Source organism: Taurulus bubalis (assembly GCF_910589615.1).
Source record: "Taurulus bubalis genome assembly, chromosome: 5".
NCBI lineage: Eukaryota > Metazoa > Chordata > Actinopteri > Perciformes > Cottidae > Taurulus > Taurulus bubalis.
This window is the reverse complement of record NC_136593.1, coordinates 26,878,199-26,898,555: the sequence shown is the minus strand read 5'-3', so window position 1 is coordinate 26,898,555 and position 20,357 is coordinate 26,878,199. Positions and strand designations below refer to the sequence as shown.

At 40.2% G+C, this 20,357-nt stretch overlaps 2 protein-coding genes across 3 annotated transcripts; both read left to right on the top strand.

Moving 5' to 3' along the window:
* Positions 1 to 778: 778 nt before the first annotated feature.
* Positions 779 to 7,298, top strand: LOC306736456 (putative nuclear hormone receptor HR38). Its single transcript, XM_079218097.1, has 7 exons — positions 779 to 897; positions 2,568 to 3,409; positions 4,089 to 4,218; positions 4,443 to 4,606; positions 4,756 to 4,958; positions 5,053 to 5,231; positions 5,330 to 7,298. The coding sequence occupies exons 2-7, from the start codon at positions 2,570 to 2,572 to the stop codon at positions 5,590 to 5,592; spliced, it is 1,779 nt and encodes a 592-aa protein (XP_079074223.1). The 5' UTR covers positions 779 to 897; positions 2,568 to 2,569; the 3' UTR covers positions 5,593 to 7,298.
* Positions 7,299 to 14,479: 7,181 nt separating this feature from the next.
* On the top strand, positions 14,480 to 19,945 carry LOC306737199 (uncharacterized protein). 2 transcript variants are annotated; one of them, XM_079218904.1, is made up of 5 exons: positions 14,480 to 14,564; positions 16,543 to 16,642; positions 17,882 to 18,016; positions 18,098 to 18,468; positions 18,563 to 19,945. In XM_079218904.1, the coding sequence occupies exons 3-5, from the start codon at positions 17,905 to 17,907 to the stop codon at positions 18,737 to 18,739; spliced, it is 660 nt and encodes a 219-aa protein (XP_079075030.1). In that variant the 5' UTR covers positions 14,480 to 14,564; positions 16,543 to 16,642; positions 17,882 to 17,904; the 3' UTR covers positions 18,740 to 19,945. The 2 variants fall into 2 exon arrangements, with proteins under 2 accessions (XP_079075030.1, XP_079075031.1); XM_079218905.1 differs by having other exon boundaries at positions 14,551 to 14,564; positions 16,546 to 16,642.
* Positions 19,946 to 20,357: the final 412 nt, after the last annotated feature.

Below are 20,357 nucleotides of genomic sequence, written 5' to 3'. Positions count from 1 at the left end.
GAACGGTATCATGTATAATCATCTCTAATTTGGAGAAATACCTTTGTACAAATGTAAAACATACATACCATTTTTAAATGAAATGATGACATAAAGTTGACAAACAAAACGGAAACATAATTAAACACAAAGCACATCATTACAAAGTATGAGTATATACAAGGTACAACAACAAACAACATCATTTACAACTGTTTCAAAAATAAATAATCATATTACATGGTTTAGACGTCAAAATGTCCATATTTGTTGCTGATCCGAGTGTTTATATGTGGATGGTAAATATAAATGTACTCGTAGTACCTTTCCCCCGAGTTTAGTTGAAAGATGCCAGAGTAAGGAGTTTCTATCCATTCTGTGACAACACATATCTTATTTCATGAAACAACATGCAGGTGTTTCCTGGTCGGCCGTGATAACACACCTCCATGTTGTAAACGTGTGTTGCATCTATATTTCCAGTCATTTAACGTCTGCACCTCCAAACTACCGCTATTTTTAGCATTTTTCATCCAGTAATAGCCCCATGTGAGCGCCGCTGCCGTTGTCGGTCTATATTTAGAACGCACTCTCCCTCGGCTCTTGCGTCAATGGAATCCCTTCCGTGCGTCACGCGGAAGAACGTCTGCGCATCGACCGCGCTGATTGGCTCGCGAGCCGGAACGTTCCACCGCCCTGTTCACCATCTTTGGGCATCGACCCCGCCTTTTGTCGACGTAGCCAAAATATAACAAGCGTGTATGGATCCTCCTGCGTTGGTCTGACCCAGTATGTGTGTGTGAGAGTGTGTTTGAATGAGTGTGTGTGCTGAAAGCAGCTGGCAGAGGTGACGTTCATCAGTTCCACTCGTTTGGAATAAATGAAAAGTTTAACAATCCGGATATTTACATGAACCAGGTGAGTTTGTTTGCATGTTTTTATATATATTCAGGGATGCACATTAATGCTGATTTGAGATTAATATGCTTTCCTTTATCCTTCAGTATACTTCCATAATAATATAGGCTCACAGGACAAAGCTGGGCTGCTCATACAACAATTCAACTTCATGCAACCTTTTAATTAAGTTAGCTTGATAAAAAGTAATGTTTGTAGATGTTATATGTGCATCAGCCTTCCTCTTTGAGTAGAAACCAGAACAATGCAGTCAATTGTAAGTTGGCTAGGTACAACTAGCTAATGCTGTCTAATACAACATCTATGCAAATATTCCCTTCTGATTAGAATGTTCAGTTATGTTGATATTATTTTTTGTGGATTCAACGAGACGACTCTCATTTATATAAATAGGGTGGACAACATATTACCAACACTGTACCAGCAGAACACACAACAGCCTCCAAAATGACCATAAAGTTGAATCAAAGCCCTTCTGTTAGAGCACTGTGTGGAACATTATTATTATGGAGAGAGACATTGTTATACTTTGTCTTTAGTGAATCCTGCTCGTACAAATAATACGGTTGCAACTGTATTCTTACAGTTTTATCAGCTGTCTGATACATATTTTGAGATTAAAAGCTCAGCATTTACAACAATATCAACAATATCATCTTAATGACTTAAAGTGATTCCACATGTATGTTTTATGTGTAGGTCTATTACCATTGATATACAAGAAGATGTATAGAGTATATTTATAGGACTTAAAACACACGTTGGACACTTGAGCAGTGTGTGAGTTTAAATGTAAGTTTGCAAATATAATTTAACAATGTGTTACTGAACAGTGATCATGTGAGATGTGTTTCATTTTTGTATTGAAAACCCACAGAGTGAGGAAGTTTGCACATGTAAATACACGCCCCATTCACCAAACCATGCAGAATACACGCACACACACACACACGCACGCACACACACACACGCACACACATGCATGCACGCACACGAGCGCACACACACACACACACGCACGCGCGCGCACACACGCACACACATGCATGCACGCACACGAGCGCACACACACGCATGCACGCACGCACGCACGCACACGCACACACACACACACACACACATGCATGCACGCACACGAGCGCACACACACACGCATGCACGCACGCACGCACACGCACACACACACACACACACACACACACACACACACACACACACACGCACACACACACACAAACAGCCCGCCCTGAAATACAATCCAGCAACACTCCCTGGTTCAGTCCTGTTGAAAGAGGGTTGCCCTCCACTGAAGGAGGTTTTCAAAGCATTAACAGCCGGTAACACAATATCTGACGATATCTGATTTCTTCACTGGATCTCCCTCTGCATTTTATAAAGATGACTGATTGGTCCTGAAGCTAGAGAAATGGCATGTAGAGGAAATGAGACCGCGTGCGTTAAAGGTGTTAAAGTAAGCTACTGTTTGGAAGGTTATAGACCCTGTACCACATATGTTTAGCCGACAAAGTCCTGTCAGCCCTAGATATTCCAAGTGATTAATTATTTTACAATCGTAATATAGTAGTAGATATGAATACAAACAGTATTTATATAGCATTGACAAAAGGTGAAGGTTTATTTCAATTTTTTTCTTCTGTTCTCTGTCCTAGCGATGCCCTGTGTACAAGCCCAGTATGCTTCCCTGCCGCATGACAACTACTTCAGCTCTGAGTTCTTAAATCCGGACCTCAGTGCCAAACTGGTGATGGACATCAGTGGCCAAAATGACGAGCTGTCTACATCTTCGTTGCCCAGCATCAACACCCTAGTGGGAAATGGCTATGTGGGGGAGTTTGATGCGTATTCCTGCAAGATTACCACCTCCCCTCCCGCCTCTACCGTTTCATTCGGCCACGCCGCGGTAGCTGAAAGCTCCTGCCCTCAGATGCAAAGCCAAGCCTTCAAGCTGGATGATCTTCAGGTGTACGGCTGTTACCCAGGTTCCTTTGCGCTGAGCTGCCTTGATGAAACACTATCGTCATGTGGCTCTGACTACTATGGCAGCCCAGTGTATGCCGCTGCTTCCCCTCCAACATCAGGCTTCCAGGCCCAGTCTGCACCTGTGTGGGATTCCCCTTTTAGCCCCTTCCCCTCAGCCCCCCCTTCCTCTATGGCAGATAAGGGTGCCATGGCACAGCAGCTCTCCTTTTTCAATTTTGGCAGCCCCGCACCAGAGCAGCATTCTCCCCTGGGGCAGCATCAGGACGCTCAGCCAGTCCATGATGACCATTTCTTCCTGCCTACTCAGCAACATGTCTCTCCACATCATTATCCTCCCATGTCCCTGGAGCACGGACCCCTGGAAAGCCCCAGGATAGTGGAGGAGGCCATGACGTCTCCTAAACCTCACAACTCAGGATCCAGTGAAGGCCGCTGTGCAGTTTGCGGTGACAATGCTTCCTGTCAGCACTATGGAGTCCGCACCTGTGAGGGCTGCAAAGGTTTCTTCAAGGTAAATAGCTGAACAGTAGGTTTATTCTACTGAGTAGAGCCTGATGAGTCTTACATTGCCAAACCTATCTCCACAGCGCTGTGTCAGCACTAAATAAAGGTCTGGCTCCACACATTATCTCTCTGGTATTGGGGAACAACGCTCTAGCTTGTTTGTGTTTCTTCAAACCAATGACAGTCATCTTGGGCAGCGTTAAGCACAGGATACAGTGACGGTGCGGTTGCAAAATAGACAGCACAGATAACGTAAATTTAGGAGAACACAGCTTGAGATACACGGCCAATGGCAGACTACACCCACAGTCTACATCCTGGTGAGTCAGACGAGAGTCTGATTGAAATTGGCTGATTGCAGTTTATTGCATATATTGGTACAAAACATCAAAGCTATGTTTGAGATAGTTGAGAAATAGTGACAAGATACAAAAGTGTGTCCACCAGAAAGCATTGACTAAATTAAATGTACAATGCACCCTGAAGTAAATATCTTGATCACAAGTCCAATTTTTAAGGGTAAAGTATTATTACGGGACTTTTTGAGATCTCAAATCTTTCTGTCGGTATCGGCCTCAAAAAGACACTATTGGTTGGACTGTACTACTGAGTTTAGCCTACATGAGACAGTATGCAGATTTATTTCATGTTTGCCCATATTCATGTTTTTTTTCCTTGTTTGACAGCGAACTGTACAGAAAAATGCAAAGTACGTGTGCCTCGCCAATAAAGACTGTCCTGTGGACAAGAGGAGGAGAAACCGCTGCCAGTTCTGCCGTTTCCAGAAATGTCTGGCCGTGGGAATGGTCAAAGAAGGTAATGACTCACTTTTAGTGACTAATGTATGAGAAACTGGGGTTAGCAATGACAGTCTTGTGAAACCAAAGAATGACAGACATACAGTATAACCAGAGCCTTATGGTGCCAGCTGCAGAAAAACAGAATCTGATGCAGCAGTCTTTTTTTGTTTTGCACGTAGAAGCAATGTGAGCGTCACAAACGTGTGCTTCAAGTGCTCCTGTTTTCTGTCCCTGTCTTAGTTGTTCGCACAGACAGCCTCAAAGGTCGACGGGGTCGTCTTCCCTCCAAACCCAAGACTGTGGCCGAGGCTTCATCCACAACCCCCAATGTCAACATCATAGCCTCTCTTGTCCGGGCTCATCTCGACTCAAACCCAACCATTGGAAAGCTCGACTACTCCAAGGTAAATCTCAAGACTTGAAGCATGTTCAGCATCAGATCCTCAACAATTAACTCAACACAGGCGGTAGAATGAACTACAGCGAACATCTCATTCATGGTATTTACAGTTCTCTTCAGTAGCATTGACCCATCCCTTCTCTCCTTCCTCAGTACCAGGAGACTGTGGCCAACCTGAAAGGAAAGGAGGAAGCCGGGGATATCCAGCAGTTTTATGACTTGCTGACTGGTGCTTTGGATGTAATCAGAAACTGGGCTGAAACCATCCCAGGATTCACAGATTTCTGCACAGAGGACCAGGAGCTGCTCCTTGAATCAGCTTTCGTTGAACTCTTCATTCTGCGCCTCGCATACAGGTCTGCTTCTTTTACAGTAAAACAAAAAAGCCATCTTAACTAATATTTCACAAGACTAATGTGCTGATTGTACTATTCTTTTGAAACCCAACAGGTCAAATCCAGAGAAGAACAAGTTGATCTTCTGTAACGGTTTGGTCCTCCACCGACTGCAATGCGTTCGCAGTTTCGGTGACTGGATTGACTCCATCATGGCTTTCTCCCAGAGCCTTCACCGCATGAACTTAGATGTCTCCTTGTTTTCCTGTCTTGCAGCGTTAGTTATCATCACCGGTGAGAGCCTGGCTTTTACTTCTCATTACAGTGAGATACTGTATTTGAATTGTATGTTTATGTTGTGCGTTTCTCATGAAAATGTGTTTTGCATCTAGATCGCCATGGCCTCAAAGAGCCCAAACGGGTCGAAGACTTTCAGACTCATCTCATCACATGTTTAAGGGAACATGTGAGCGGGAACGGCTCAGAGCCGAGTCGGACCCAGCCCAACTATCTTTCTCGTCTTCTGGGCAAACTCCCTGAACTGAGGACTCTGTGCACACAGGGCCTACAGCGCATCTTCTACCTGAAACTAGAGGACCTGGTCCCTCCTCCACCAATAGTGGAAAAGATCTTTATGGATACTCTGCCATTTTGAAAAAACATGAGCACAAATGTGTTATTTGTAAAGATGATAGACTCAAAGCACCAAATGTGAGGTTCTATCATTGAACTCTGGTGAACCTCCTTCTATCACACTGACTTGTGTGCTGACATTGTTCAAGAGACCATTATTTTTCTAACATTAAGTTTGAAAAAGGACTATGGTGCATGTGTGAGTACCGCATCAAGATTTATTTCAGTTAAATGAAACAGGACAGGACACTGTTACATCTTGTGTGTGTATTTGTAAACTGACTTTATTGCTGTGCTGGATGTGTGAATGTTGTCTTGCTATGCAGCTAGTAAGCCATGGATATTTGGGGAGATGCAATGCAGTGTTACATACTCAGCTTTTCCTAAAATCAAAAGAAACACACTAATCTCTTAAAAAAAACTGTGTTTAAAGTTGCTTTTTGATCCCACTAAGAAGCTGAGATAGTAGACTATTTAGTAGGAAAAGGAAGGCAGAATCATGCGTCCTGTTTCTTTAAAGAACTGCGGAGTCCTTATTTTCAAAAGGGAAATATTTACTAATTTCTTTGTATCACAAAAGGTAGTTCTAGTTCTAATTGTGCTCCTGTGGAAGGTCTCGGACCAAAGTTTACTCCTATTTTGATACTACCACTCAAAAACCTTATTGCCTTAAGCTAAGCAAAATGTTCTGCCATAACTCCATGTTGCCATTTTGCAACAACTTGTAAAGGCTGATGTTGGCAGAGTTACTGTTGAACTGCATGTCCCTTAACAACACACTCTGTGAACAAAAGTGAACTAAATTCAAAGTGCCTTTTATCCAGCCTCCCTCCTTCAACCATAATAAGTGACACAAAATGATTTTTCATTTCAAAAATCACATGCAGCAAACCCCAATACACATGTGAACTAATCAATTTCAGTGTCACCATCAACATCTAATCCATATTTGAATGTGATTTCCGGTCAGTGCCAGATTTTGATATGAAGTGCCTGAGGCATGTGATTGTTAAACCACTTTGAAAAAAAAGCATAAGATGCTTCAATTTTGAGCTCGTACTGCTAAACTGGGAAGACGTTAAGGGCTGACAGGTGGTTTAGGATCAACAAGTACTAAATCCTGTTCCTGTGTCAGTGGATTTATAACTGCAGCAGAGCAAGTTTAAGATTAGTATTACTTGTATCCACAATCAGATAAAGTATACCCTTTATAACATTTGTTTTTACCCAACAACTCTTGGAAATCCACATGTATAAACAGACATTTCATGTTTGACATCAACTGGTTTCTTGTCTTTGGCTGCAAATACATCTCCCTGCATGTGTTTGTGAAGCTGTCTTCCACATTCTTCTCAGTTGTGCAGTTTTTAAATGTTGGATTTATTTTGCATTTTCAGCTCCAAATGAACAGAATACATATCTTAAGGAATCACCAATGTGATGAGAAGATGAGCAGCTAAGAACACTTACCCAAACAGTGTTCAAACTATTCTTTCTCCTACTGTATGTGTTTTGTTTGGGATGTGTGTGTGTGTGTGTGTGTGTGTGTGTGTGTGTGTGTGTGTGTGTGTGTGTGTGTGTGTGTGTGTGTGTGTGTGTGTGTGTGTGTGTCTGCGTGCGTGTGTGTGTGTGTGTGTGTGTGTGTGGACTTTGAAAAATACTGCCAGGGCTTTCTCAAAATGATGCAGAAGTGTTAAAAGACAGAGAATATTTGATATTAAAACCTTTTTGAAAATACACCACTGATTTATGTCATGTTTGGGAGATCTTCAAATGTATATTTGTTTTCCTCAGATTTTTATTGGTGAGACCATTTCTCTTTGTTCGTGACGGTGTATATTTTATGTTCTGTTTTTGGAAGTATTGGCTTTCAAAAATGATTGGAGGATAAGACTGTTAATGTTCTATACAAATCACATGAAAAGAACAATCAACCCCAAGAGCTCTGGTTTATACTGATACTGATGAGATAAATATTTTAGGTGTAAGGTGTTTTAGCCTAACTCTTCCCAACCATTAGTCCCAACCAGTCAACTCTGTCAGCACGCTTGGCCTTGCAAGGTTCAGGGTTGATTATAAATAGTAGACCTTTTAAACCCATAAAATGCAGGTTTTTATACATTTGGTTTGATATGTCAATATGAACACCAGCATTGATGTGTTTCATCCCAGTTCAGTAATATAATTGAGTTTACGTTCCAAAAACATGTGTAGGTGTACAGTACTTCTTTAAAAACAGCTCACCAATATACTATAATAAAAAAATATATAAACAAAAAGCAATTCTTTCCAAACGCAGTTGCACTGTTGCTTATAGCAAATGTTCCTGAAACAGGAGTAAATTACATTTTTTATGGAGACTATTTTAGCGGCAGATTTGTTTCGCTAAAGCAGCAAAACGGTGTTTGAGAGATCAACGCAAATAATCTGCATTTGTTCAAACATTCATTCCTCGCAGAAGATTAATCCTAATGACTTTGGTGATGCCCTGACTTTTCCTTTAGTGCCACCATGAGGTTGATATTTGTGGTTTAGCCAGAAATGTCTGGCTAAACACCTGGTGGGTGGTGTACTGCCATGCAATTTGGCACAGCCATTCATGGCCAACCCTTCAGGATGAATTGTAATAACTAACTTTTAATCTTTAGCACTATCGCCAGTTCAGCATTTTGACAAAATAGCTGAAAAACTAAAGACATCATCATTAGCCCCAGCTGCCATTTGTGTTTTGTGGAAATTACCAAATGTTAGCATGCTAACATGCTGCACTAAGATGGTGAACACGTTCAACATCAGCATGCTAGCATATCCGTTGTGTTAACATGCTGACATCAGAATCAAGTTTAAAGTTCTGCTGTTTGAGCAAGGCTAACAAAGGCTGATATAGATTATTTAATATATTAATTGATTTTGGTCTTTTAATGGGCTCTGTTGGGAGAAACATACCTATTCTTTACAAAGAGTTTATAAAATGTCTCCAGTCTGTTGCATGAAACAAAGCTTAGCCTTTATTTAACGTGTGCTGCAGCTTGTTACATATTAATGGTGTGATGAAAAGTGACCAAAAGTAGTCCTTCATCTCCTTTTCAGAGTCTGTGTTGTTCTGTCAAACATGGCGTTAATGTTGGCTACATCCTTGACCAAAGGGAAGATGACACCGTGCCACTCTCAGCCACAGCAGACTGCAGCAGCGACTGCATTCAGCCGCTCGACACTCGATCCTACTGTACACCACGTTCCGGTCATCTGGATTTTGGTGTTGGCAGGCAGAGTGGAAAAAAGGGACAAGGGGAGAAAAGAGGAGGAGGCAATATGAAAGCTAGCTTGTATTGAGTTTTTCATTATGTTACAAAATGGCAAGCATGCTGCCCAAGTAAGATGCAATGGGACCAGCAGATGAGTACATCTGGTTTCATGAGGATTTAGTTCAGAAAGTTCCTTTGGCTCAAAGAAAAAAAACATTTTATAACCTGAACTATCTACTGGTTTAATCCCTTGTAAAGTTATTGTGACTTCTTTATGGTCACATATCCATGACAGGCCAGACATGTTGCCTCTTCACATGGCCCAAAACCCAGACTCAAAATACACTCTCCCCTGTCAATATATCTCACCTTTGACTGTTTGACACCATTTATTTTTCCAAAAGTGGAAAGGTACCATCTGGAGCTGCCATTGGCCCCTTAACTTTTGACCTGTCATGCAACACTCTGCTATCAGGAGCAAACTGTAGCTTTACACGCTGGACACACGAGACATTATGTTCTGACCACTAATATGTGGCTCACTTGTCATCGTGATCTATGGCAAGTACAAGCTGAGCTCAGTGTTTTATGCTTTGCTACTGAACCACCTCCTACTAAGCTACAAGAGAGATTTGAAAAACATGTTAGCAGCATCTACAGAACAGCAAACAGGACAGGCTTTTCTTGACAATTGTAAACGTAGTGGTGAGTTGTGATTAAGTACATAAGTGCATTCATTAGTACTGACGCAACATTGTTATACTCTACTTGGGTAAGGAATATCATTTTCCTTTATTCTTGTACTTCACTACAATTGAGAAAAACACGTTTTACTCCAGGACATTCATCCGACAGATGTAAATAGGTAGTGATCATTAAAGTCAGTACTTCATTCTCTGGGAACAATGAATGTGTGTACAAAATGTCATGATAATACATCCAGTTGTCCAGAAACTTTGGTTTGGACCAAAATGATGGAGCAACCAACCAATTTATTTGTTCAACCGTGCGGCTAAAATGCAATGCTGCATAATAATAATGTAACAAAAGAGACATTTTATCACAAAATATAACTCTTACTTGTGATACTTACGTAATATTGAATATATTTAGAGTGATACATGATACATTTCAAAGAATTCAGCAATTAAGTCATACAAATTGTACATACTGGCCTATCACAAAATGTGTGTGTGTGTGTGTGTGTGTGTGTGTGTGAGTGTGTGTGTGTGTGTGTGTGTGTGTGTGTGTGTGTGAGCAGCTGATCACTGGAGAGGAAATTGTTCCAGCGGGCGGAAAGCTAATAGGTTTGTTTGTGAGGATGCTGCACCTGTCGTCTATTGATAGATTGAGCTGTAAATAACTTTGTGAAGTTCTGTGGGGGTGTCTGTGTTTCCCTTTCCACTGTTCTCCCTCTTTTATACATTTGAATGCACAAGCACTTACACACAAGTACACATAACGGTCTGCAGATATTAATCTTATTTATTCTACAGAGCATCTTATCTGAATACCTCCCTTTGCTTCAAAAAAATAAACTAATTAAGGTGTCTAAAAAAAGGTTGCCATGATAATTTAGTTTCAGTGATGAGCACAGAGTCTCCCGTGTTCATCCAAACACACATTAATTTACACACCTACAACCTTTTTTTGCAACAGTTCTTGTGTGTGTGTGGGTGTGTTGTTGATTGTGGAAAACCCTCTGAGATTGTATTTATAGCAGGCCATTGTTGAGCCCTTAGAAACCTCTGTCATTGGAGCTTGTCTCTCTCACTGATGGAGTCCGGTGATAAATGAGTTGGCAGATGTCAGTGCTCATGCCAACTCCGTGATAACTGTACGCCCCACATCACGTCTTAAGCTCTTAGTCTCCGCAGGATTAAATTCATAAGTGAATGGTGAGCCGGCTGAATTATCATTCTGAGGGGTGCAAAACGAAGGGTTGGTGGAAACCTGTTTGCTCATTGGCCATGTAATGGCTGTCTTCGTTGTGTCCTTGGGCATTGACTTTATTAATTGGACGCTCAGTGGTGCATTTCAAAGACAGCTAACATGTTTTTATTTCATCAGAGAAAAATGAGAATGGTATTTTGCCTAAAATACTTTGAAATATAAAACAAAATATTTTGGTATGTTTCATACATCGTTAGGGTTAAAGCATGTATTCTGTTGGCTTTGAGTCTTCTCATGAGCGGTTGTAGTTCAAGGGGATGAGTGGTCGTCCTGCAACCACAAGGTTGATCCCGGTTCTCCCCATAGTTCGCATGTCGAAGTGTCCTTGGGCAACAACAAAAAAGCCCCCAGTTGCTATGGATGGGTTAAATGCAGAGAGCAAATACTTTCATGTATGTATGTTAAAAATGCATGTAATATGATGCTGTTTTAAGTTCTGATTGTATTATTTCATGTACTTTATACACCTTAAACATGTGATCAATAAGATGTGAAGATGCTGCTGGCGAAGGACAGAGTGTGTAAGGCATGTGTGTAAGGCGTGTGTGTGTGTGTGTGTGTGTGTGTGTGTGTGTTTCTTATGTTGGAAACTTCTCTCTGCTCAGCCAGAGAATATGAGAATGTTACAATTATAAAACAAGATTGACAGGATGGATAGTGTTGCACTGGTGGATGACAGCTTCTGGCTGCATGCCTGGAAGTTATTCACAGCAAAGACAACCCCCCACCCCTCCTGACACACACACACACACACACACACACACACACACACACACACACACACACACACACACACACACACACACACACATAAGGGGGGATGCAGGGATGGCGTTAGGCGTCAGAGGAGAGGGGCTGGTGGACAGGGTGTGGAGTGTGTGTGTGTGTGTGTGTGTGTGTGTGTGTGTGTGTGTGGAGAGGTTCAAGGTCAGAGCAAACACATGGTGCAAACTAGCAACTAGTGCAGACTGTTTGTAAGAGTACAACATATATAAATAACTGCATCAACCAACAATAACACTGACTGCTCAAGGCGTAACGTGTTTTGTAAATCTGTTAGATTTATAACAATCGTAAAACATAACTTTTCCTGCACAGTTTGGACACTTTGCTTCCTCTTAAGAGCTGTGGAAGTGATAAAGCATCAAACATGCCCTTGGAAACATGAGAAGCTGTTAAAAATAGGAAGTAACATACAGGCGATCATACGGTGTAAAGACCTGTAGAGTATAAGGTGTATACTGTATATATTATACGATACATTTGTTGCTGCCTCTTACTGTTGTCAACTTATTTTGACAACAGCAATAGGCAATATTTATTTTACTGCCTTGACTTGCAGTTCATAAAAAGCTCCAGACAAGAATGAATGCAGAATAATTTACAGGTTTGACTAAACGTGTGTGAGTATCAGTAATGTTGGCTGACTGTAGGAAGCTACAGTCAGCAGCTGCTTTACTTTGAGCATAAAGACTGGAAACAGTTGACTAAAACAACTAAAAACATTTTCAGCAGCTCTGTGCTTTTTCTCATTACATTTAGTTCAATCCGAATTCAAACAGAAATATAAACAAACGAGATTTTATGATTTTATGGTTTGACAACAGCAGAGGTCGATCGTGCCGAACTATTCCTTTAGGCGGCCAATTAAGTCAATTTAATTGTGTGGTTAAAATGTAGAAAAATACTTAAAAGTTCCTGCTGGTCAGAAGAAAACTAAGCAAAGGGCTGCAAGCGAGTAACAATCGGGTGTTTTAGGGTAAAAGAGAAATAAGTTATATAGGGAACCTATGGGGTTTGGTATTGGGAAACAAAACTAAGGTTCTGGAAACATTGAGTTAACAATATTAATGGACATGGACACTAAAGAATTGAAGAAAACATTGAAGAAAACGTACTGGATATACGTTCCCAAAAAACAACAAGGCAAGGGTAAACTGCAAAGTAGTTTTGGTGTAGAAAGCTAAAAGAAAAGGGGAACAAATATTGGAATTATGAGAAACTTATCAACCATTTATGGCCAGCAACGTACATATATATGTGGACATAACAGATTATGGCTAAAGCCGACTGCAGATGTGCGTTGTTCCTGCTGCTGTAAAGCTTCCTTTGTACGAATGCTGTAAGACTGGCCTGTGCTCCTTATTAGTTATTCATCATAGATCCATCTGCATTCATCTAAAGAAAACGTTTGATCCCAATAGACTTTTCAAGGTTCAAGGTTTTTATTTTGCCATTTGTGCCTAGACCAACAGTCCAGACACATTGGAATTATTGGGCAGGGCTCTGAGTCAACAGTTTAGGAAATACAAACACACTATAGTAAGAAAGAGAACAAATATAAAACATAAAAACACTATACATATGGTGGTATATGTACAGAATATGGTATATGTACAGAATATGGTATATGTACAAGAAAGGTATTAGATACAATTTCATTTTTTTTTTAAATAACAGTAATAAATAGGCTAGTCCTGAGGGCTGTTCCTGGATTGTGAAAAGAGGGATAAGGGGAGAGTGCACATTTTGAGAGGTGGAAGAAAGTTATCTGGGGATAGTGCACAGTTACACAAATCCTGGATTTAAGTGCCATTAAGAATATGTAATATTAATATTGAATTCATACAAAAAAATGACACTTTAAATCAAAGTGGTACCATAGTGTTAGTTACTTACCCATAGTTACTCAGAGTTAAAATGCAAATGTGGCTTTATCACTACAGGTCAGCAAACAGATAATATGTTTACCAACACAACAAGACGATAATAAGAAAGCAAACACTGCAAATTAGCAGCTGTTTTTCTCAGCTAAAAATAAGGCAATGACACAAATGGATCCTCTTGAGGCGAAGCGACTTGACAAAGAGCCGACTCAGTATCGGAGAGATGAAGGCTGGCCATACTTCACATAGAGTTACATAACCAGTCTGAGGCAAAGGGAGCTGGCACCCCTCATACGATCACAAGGTGCTGCTGTGAGCTCAGCTGTCAGGGGTTGACATTGAGGGCAAAAAGCTGCTGCTCCTCCTAAGTGGATGAAAGGTATTGAAGGCAATCTACCACCCGCAGGACTCTGCTGACTTAATGTTGCTCTATTTTTAAATCAATATCAGCTACAGTGAACACATGACTGAACACCCAAAATGCCACACATGCACATACAGTGAATACCCAAGGACCAAACATGACTATACATTTGCATGGAGAGCTTTCTTAGCGGTGTCTCTATGTGGATTATCAACAACTATTTAATGGATTTCCATGAAATCTGTAACACAAATCCCTTCAGAATTATTTGTAATAACCTTTCGTCGACAGTGCCATAAAATAAAATATGTGTAATACTCTCGCTCAACCAAAAAGTATATGACAAATGTCTTACTAATGACCCTACCAACCATTGTGGAGATCACATGTCATTTTGGGGGTTTATAGATAGTTTAAATTAGTTTTTGCCATTAAAACAAAAGGTAGAAATTCAGTAGAAAATATAACTGTCAAAATTAAATATACAAACCCCCCTTTATTATATGAAACAGACTATTCTGAAGGGTGCAGCTTGTGTTGACAATTTTGGCGCATGTCCATGAACGTTTTAGCCTTTTATTTTGAAGGCAGTTAAACAGGAAGTATTATTTTTGCACGTTTGCTGGTGTTTGACGCAGATGAACTTGAGTTGAGACGTCATCGAAGTAAAACGCGGACCTTGTTTAGCCCGGTCAGATGAAGGTTTATCCTCATCATCAGTAACTACGCCTGCACTTCCTGTTTGGAATGATCGGTGACTTATTGGGTAAGTAAATGTAAATGTATGATTAACAGCCGGAAAAGAAGCAGAAGGCAGAAATGTATTTCGGTTTTGAGTTTTGCATTTTTCCAGTGAAACAGAGCAAACAAGTTAAAAGTGTGACTCTTCATTTCCACATAACAGAGACAATTACACAACTACGACTCATGTAAGGTCGAATAGAGGCTAGCAAGTTACGTTTTGAAGCTGATTGAGTATCAAACATATATCAACAGACTAAGTAAGCGAAGTGCAACACTCCCATGAGAGTTGGAAAAAAGGAAGGAAACAAAAGAGACATACGGGCCACTGTGAGGCATTACTAGAGAAGAAGCTGCTTGTCAGGCAGATCTCTTTGGGCAGAAATGAGACATGGAATAATGTCATGTAATGAATTATCCCAATTAAAAAACAAGTGCTGCAAATATAAACACAATGTGTCTATATAAAAACAACAAAGTCTCAATTAATAATACATGTTTCCTGCATCCAAACCACACAGAATAATGATCATGTCATTAATACAATATCTTTAAATGACAGCTGACATCTCAATCAATGGGCATCCATCTGTAAAAATGAACACATCAAATACTATAACATAATGTAATACATAGCTATCCTACCTATCTTCCTTCATCTGACCGGAGCCCAGCTCCTCCCAGTGAGAGGACATCACTAGGGAAACCTGTTTGCCAACATCCAAGGGGGAATTACAAAAACTCTATGAACCCATAAAACAAACACGCTGGTGTTATTTATACACCTCAATTGATAATGTATCAAATACACTGACATATTAGACTGAAGTTAATGATTAAGCAGACACTAAAGCACTATTCATTTTGAAGAACACGGCCTAGTAAAAAGGGAGAAAGGCAACCTTCAACACATTAAAACAGTTCTGGACAGTCAACTCAGTTTCATGCATTCTTTGTAGCTGTTTGTCAAAGAGAGAGCGATGTTTATCTTTCTGGTCAACCTGTTGCATTGAACCTTATGATGAACGACACTGGAACACGTGACATGAGTATTTCCAATGCATATAACTTTAGACTTTTACTCTTTATTTATATGACAACTAACTACAATTGTGTTTACAGAACAATATACACATATCATTAAATATGCTCCATTTGTAGAGATTAAACTACCCAAAAGTATAATCATTAATTTACTTCACCAGAACCAACTGCTACAGTAAAATGTTGCTTACACTAATATGTCAGAAATAATCAATGCAATATTACAATACATAATAGTGTGTTTAGTGGGCTACATTTCTACATAATTAGTACTTTTACTTTCAAATGTTGCCGCTAATACATAATTAAACTTATAAAAATGCATGTCATGCCTTTTACAATATACTAAGTATCAGTGTTGATATGTTAGGGTGCAGTCATAGCCTAAAACACACTTTTAATGGCTGTTTTTGTCGAATATTGTCGACACAGATTATGTCTTTTCTGAATGCTGTAACTTGGATAGCAAACAGGAAACACCTTCTTCACCCGGCCCCTCTATATTCTATCTTCTTCTGACACTCCATTAAAACATTTTAAAAGCAAAGCTGGAGCAACAGTGTGGAGCAATGTAAGGACAAAACCACCGACAGTCCATATTGAAAAATCGTTGTAAAATAATAGCACAGCACAAAAACAGAGCCTGACCGTTTCCTCTTTTGAGTCTCTGCTCAAATATGTACATGTAACACTCTAACTTAGTGATGGCGAGGTTTCATTGTATTTATGGTAAAGGACTTTCACTTCCCTGTTTGCAAGAGCCACTTCCTCATGGGTAACATTTCCATTAGCTCAATGGAATGTGTTAGAAAATGTTAACCATGAGGGACAGACCTACCGTCACCGTGTGTAGGCCTCACCTGGAGAAAGGGTTTCACCGTCAATGTGTTGATGTTGTGCTCCGTGGACACGCTTTAGGTCTGGATTCAAATACTGAGACTGTTCTGATTCCTTGTCAGTAGCGGGAAGCTTGTTGGAGATGGAGAAGGCTGAACACAGACGTAAGAAATGACGAGGAGTCCTGAATTCTTGGAGCAGCGACAGATGAGCTTATAAGGGGTAAGTCAGTTTGGGCTGATATACAAGACAGTGTATTATGTTTAAATTCACACACACACACACACACACACACACACACACACACACACACACACACACACACACACACACACACACACACACACACACACACGCATAGCTTTGTGGGTTTAATAGGCCTCATGGAAAGTTAGTAAATGTTGGTATTATAAATACAAATACATATAATTCAGAACCAAACTTACGTACAACTGTTATGCACACATATTTTGTTATTATGTAAATCAATTATAATGTTTATATTTTTTTCAATATTCCCACCTGCATATATATATATGTATATATATTTATATATATATACATATATATATATGTATATATATATATATATATATATATATATATATATATTTGTATTTAGTCAATTTGTGGGTTCTACAATTAAAATATTCACATGGTTGATAGATAGTTTAGTATTTTTTACTCAATAACTCAATAAATAAAAGCTTCAGCATTTCTTCCGCAGAATCAAAAAAGTAATTAGACTTGGCAGGAAATAAGATATGCCATTTTTTTACTTTTTTTATTTTTTTGTCACATACATACTGGTACAAAAAAGAAATGTATAGTCTTCATTTAACCCATCCTAAGCTGTAAAGGGAGCAACTTGGGATTAAGTTAACACTTTAACATGCGGAGAGGAGCTGAGGACCGAAGCAGCAACTTTGTGAATAAAGGACGAGCCGCTCTACCAACTTAGCTGTTGCCTGAATAAATCAAATAATAACAAAACTCAACTGAATACGATGCAGTGTGTGCGAATTCATGACAAATTCTATATAATGTCTATGTGTGTACGCTGGATATAGTAATATTTCACATATAATGTGATAATGATACATTAATTAAATTAATTATGGTCCCATTCTATTTAGTGTGTCACCGTCATTGCGGTGAGCCAGCATGCACAACCAGGGCCCACGTAAATGGTACAGAGCCATAATTAATGTTATTAATTACATCTGTGTTTACCCTGCAACGACATGTCGAAATGGCTGCTGTGAAAAGTGCCTATTAAGATGGTGAAACTGGAAAATATTTCCTTAGCGTGGTCATTTTGAGAATGTTCTCATGCTGAGGTTAAATTTACCTCAAAGCTCCACCATACCTGAGTCAGCCGAGCTGTGAGATGAGCTGTAGAGTCTGAATCTGTATACTGAGTGAGTGTATTATTTAAATGTGCTTTCCTTTATTTATTAGCTGCAGTTTCCTGAGCTGGTGAGATGGAGGAAGCATACAGTGAACTGTACCAGCAGTTTCTTCAGCTGAGGTCACTTTGCCTGCGACAGGCAGCTCTGCTCAATCAACTCACGGCCGCTCTGCAGAAACAGCAAGGTCCATATCAACACATGTAATTCCAATTCTCATAAACAAGTCGAGGATTCACTTAACACACCTACAACTCTCTGTCTGCAGGTGCCACTGTTCCTAATGGAGAGCTGAGTGATATGATGTCCTTCCCCGCCCAGTGTTCCCAAGAACTCCCTGTGTTTCTCCATGTAAGGCCTCCCCAGCTGACGGCCACAGTACGCGACCCTGCAGCACAGCGTGCCGTCGGTCGTCTCTCTCCAAACGTGGGGACCGTTTCTGATCTCCTCGCTGAAGACGTATCGAAGCTCTGTGTGGATGTGCCTCGTCAGGGCAAGGAAGACGGGACGTTGGAGCAAATGGTCGCACCGCTGTTAAGCTGGGACTTCCTGGGGAGGCAAGGAGCCTCTTCCAGTGTCTCAAATCATCTGGGGCACGCCGGTCATCACAGCAGAGACAGGACAATGCACACAGTGCAGGTAGGTGTCTTAAATGGACTCAAATCTGTCCTTGTATATTTTACCATGTTCTTCCTTAAAAAACTCAATGTCTTGTCCTCTCTGTTTGTGTCAGATGCCTGCACCAGACAGCCCCTCCCTGCCTAGAGACTTGCTGAATCCATCTGACGGGTTACTGATGTCAGACGTGGTGTTGCAGTCTCACGTTTGTGATTTCTGCCAAGCGGCTTTCCCTGGAGACACAACCACCAGGGGAGAGTTCCTACGCCATCTTTACACCCACGTCACCTAAACTAAGCTCACCGTTCTCCTCCTCCTGACATTTTAGTTGTGTCTTCATAAACGGATGATAGGCTGATGATAGGCTGTTAACCTGATCTTTGCAAACAACAATTGAAATTGACCTGCTCATCATCTGGTTTAGCCGTTTGCTAGATGGACTGTGCAGAGGCTGATGCTGGCATCTTTTTCTGTCTCTGAGATGTAAAAGGAAGAGTGGAAAACTTCCCATGATTCAATTGTACGTGAATGTATTGAGATAATGTATTTATAAAGGCTCAGTACACCCAATTTAAAAAAGAAACGCTACTTTACTATAACCATGACTTTATTTGAGCAGATTTTGACTTATCCACACATCGTAGATGTCAAATGAACCTCACCCAATCCACACTGCGGCAAATTACTCCATAACTATTCGCATGACCATATTTTTTATTTTTTTATGTGGCTCACAGAGAGAAAGCCTATGATAGCATGAATTATTGACACTCTCAAGTCTATTATAGTTTTAACTTGGAACGACTACGTATTGCCTGAGTTTGTATAATAATTTTTAAAGGACATAAAGGAATCCTACTTCACATACTTCACGTGACTGTGTTCCTCCACAGTTGCTTTAATGTAGCCAGGAGACAACAGACACACGCCTGACTATATGAGATTAATATATGTGTTTGAAGGATGCATAGATCCTGATGGCTTGCTTGTAACTAATAATATAAAAGTATGGAATAAATTATGAAATAAATAAAAAAATTCTAGATTGTGATGTTCAGGCATAGTTGGCTTACTAAACCTTTCAATCAGTTCCCGTACAATTTTTTTTAATTTTGGGCAGCAATTATTGTTATTAATTGGTTAATAAAATGGCCAACAAAGGCAGTTATGACAGTTAGAAAAAATGTTTTGTTTATAATCTCAAGTAACTGTTTGAAAAGATATTTACAAAGATAATTATTCAAACTGAAATGGCTAACTTTCCGTATGTTGTCACCACCAATTTATAGCAAAAGTGGTGGGACAGCTACTTCCTTGTTAATGACCTTGCTGTGGTTTCTGACCTGGACCTGAAAATGGGCATCGTTCCCTTTCATTTTTTCTTTTTGCAATTTGCAGTTTGCACAAGCAAACAGACTCCAAAGACACTCTTAGCTTTGAGACATATCCTGATAAACATCTGCATGCTGTGGGAAAATATATAAAGAAATTGAATGCAGGTATGCAGAGAATTCCTAATTTCATTAACAGTCTTCTTTGTGCTTTTTATGTGTTTGCTCTCAGGCAGTTAACTCATCAGCTGTCTGCTGCTCAGCTCTGTGTTACTAAGGAAAACATGGGCTAAAAATAGACTCAAAGCTGTATCTCCCTATTAGTGGCGCTGACAGCGGATTGACGATGACGGTACCCTTCATCTGCGGCCACATTGACTGTTGCTCTTACAATCACACTACAGAAAACCAACTTGATAATATGCTCTTGTGTAATCAGAAAGGTTAAAGGAACTTTTCATATACACATCACTTTGAGCATCTGACCAGATGTCCTTTAAATCGGCCCTGTGATGGAGGTGACATTCGATATGACTCAAGAAGAGTTTACAGTAAAGCCAGCAGTGCTTTGAGCTAGCA

Excerpts from the sequence above, each read along its gene's own strand:
- LOC306737199 (XM_079218904.1), top strand. The coding sequence starts at position 17,905 with ATGGAGGAAGCATACAGTGAACTGTACCAGCAGTTTCTTCAGCTGAGG. Across the intron at positions 18,017-18,097 it reads CGCTCTGCAGAAACAGCAAG|GTGCCACTGTTCCTAATGGA; the intron begins GTCCATATCAAC and ends CTCTGTCTGCAG. Across the intron at positions 18,469-18,562 it reads GGACAATGCACACAGTGCAG|ATGCCTGCACCAGACAGCCC; the intron begins GTAGGTGTCTTA and ends TGTTTGTGTCAG.
- LOC306736456 (XM_079218097.1), top strand. The coding sequence starts at position 2,570 with ATGCCCTGTGTACAAGCCCAGTATGCTTCCCTGCCGCATGACAACTAC. Across the intron at positions 4,607-4,755 it reads GAAAGCTCGACTACTCCAAG|TACCAGGAGACTGTGGCCAA; the intron begins GTAAATCTCAAG and ends CTCCTTCCTCAG. Across the intron at positions 4,959-5,052 it reads ATTCTGCGCCTCGCATACAG|GTCAAATCCAGAGAAGAACA; the intron begins GTCTGCTTCTTT and ends GAAACCCAACAG.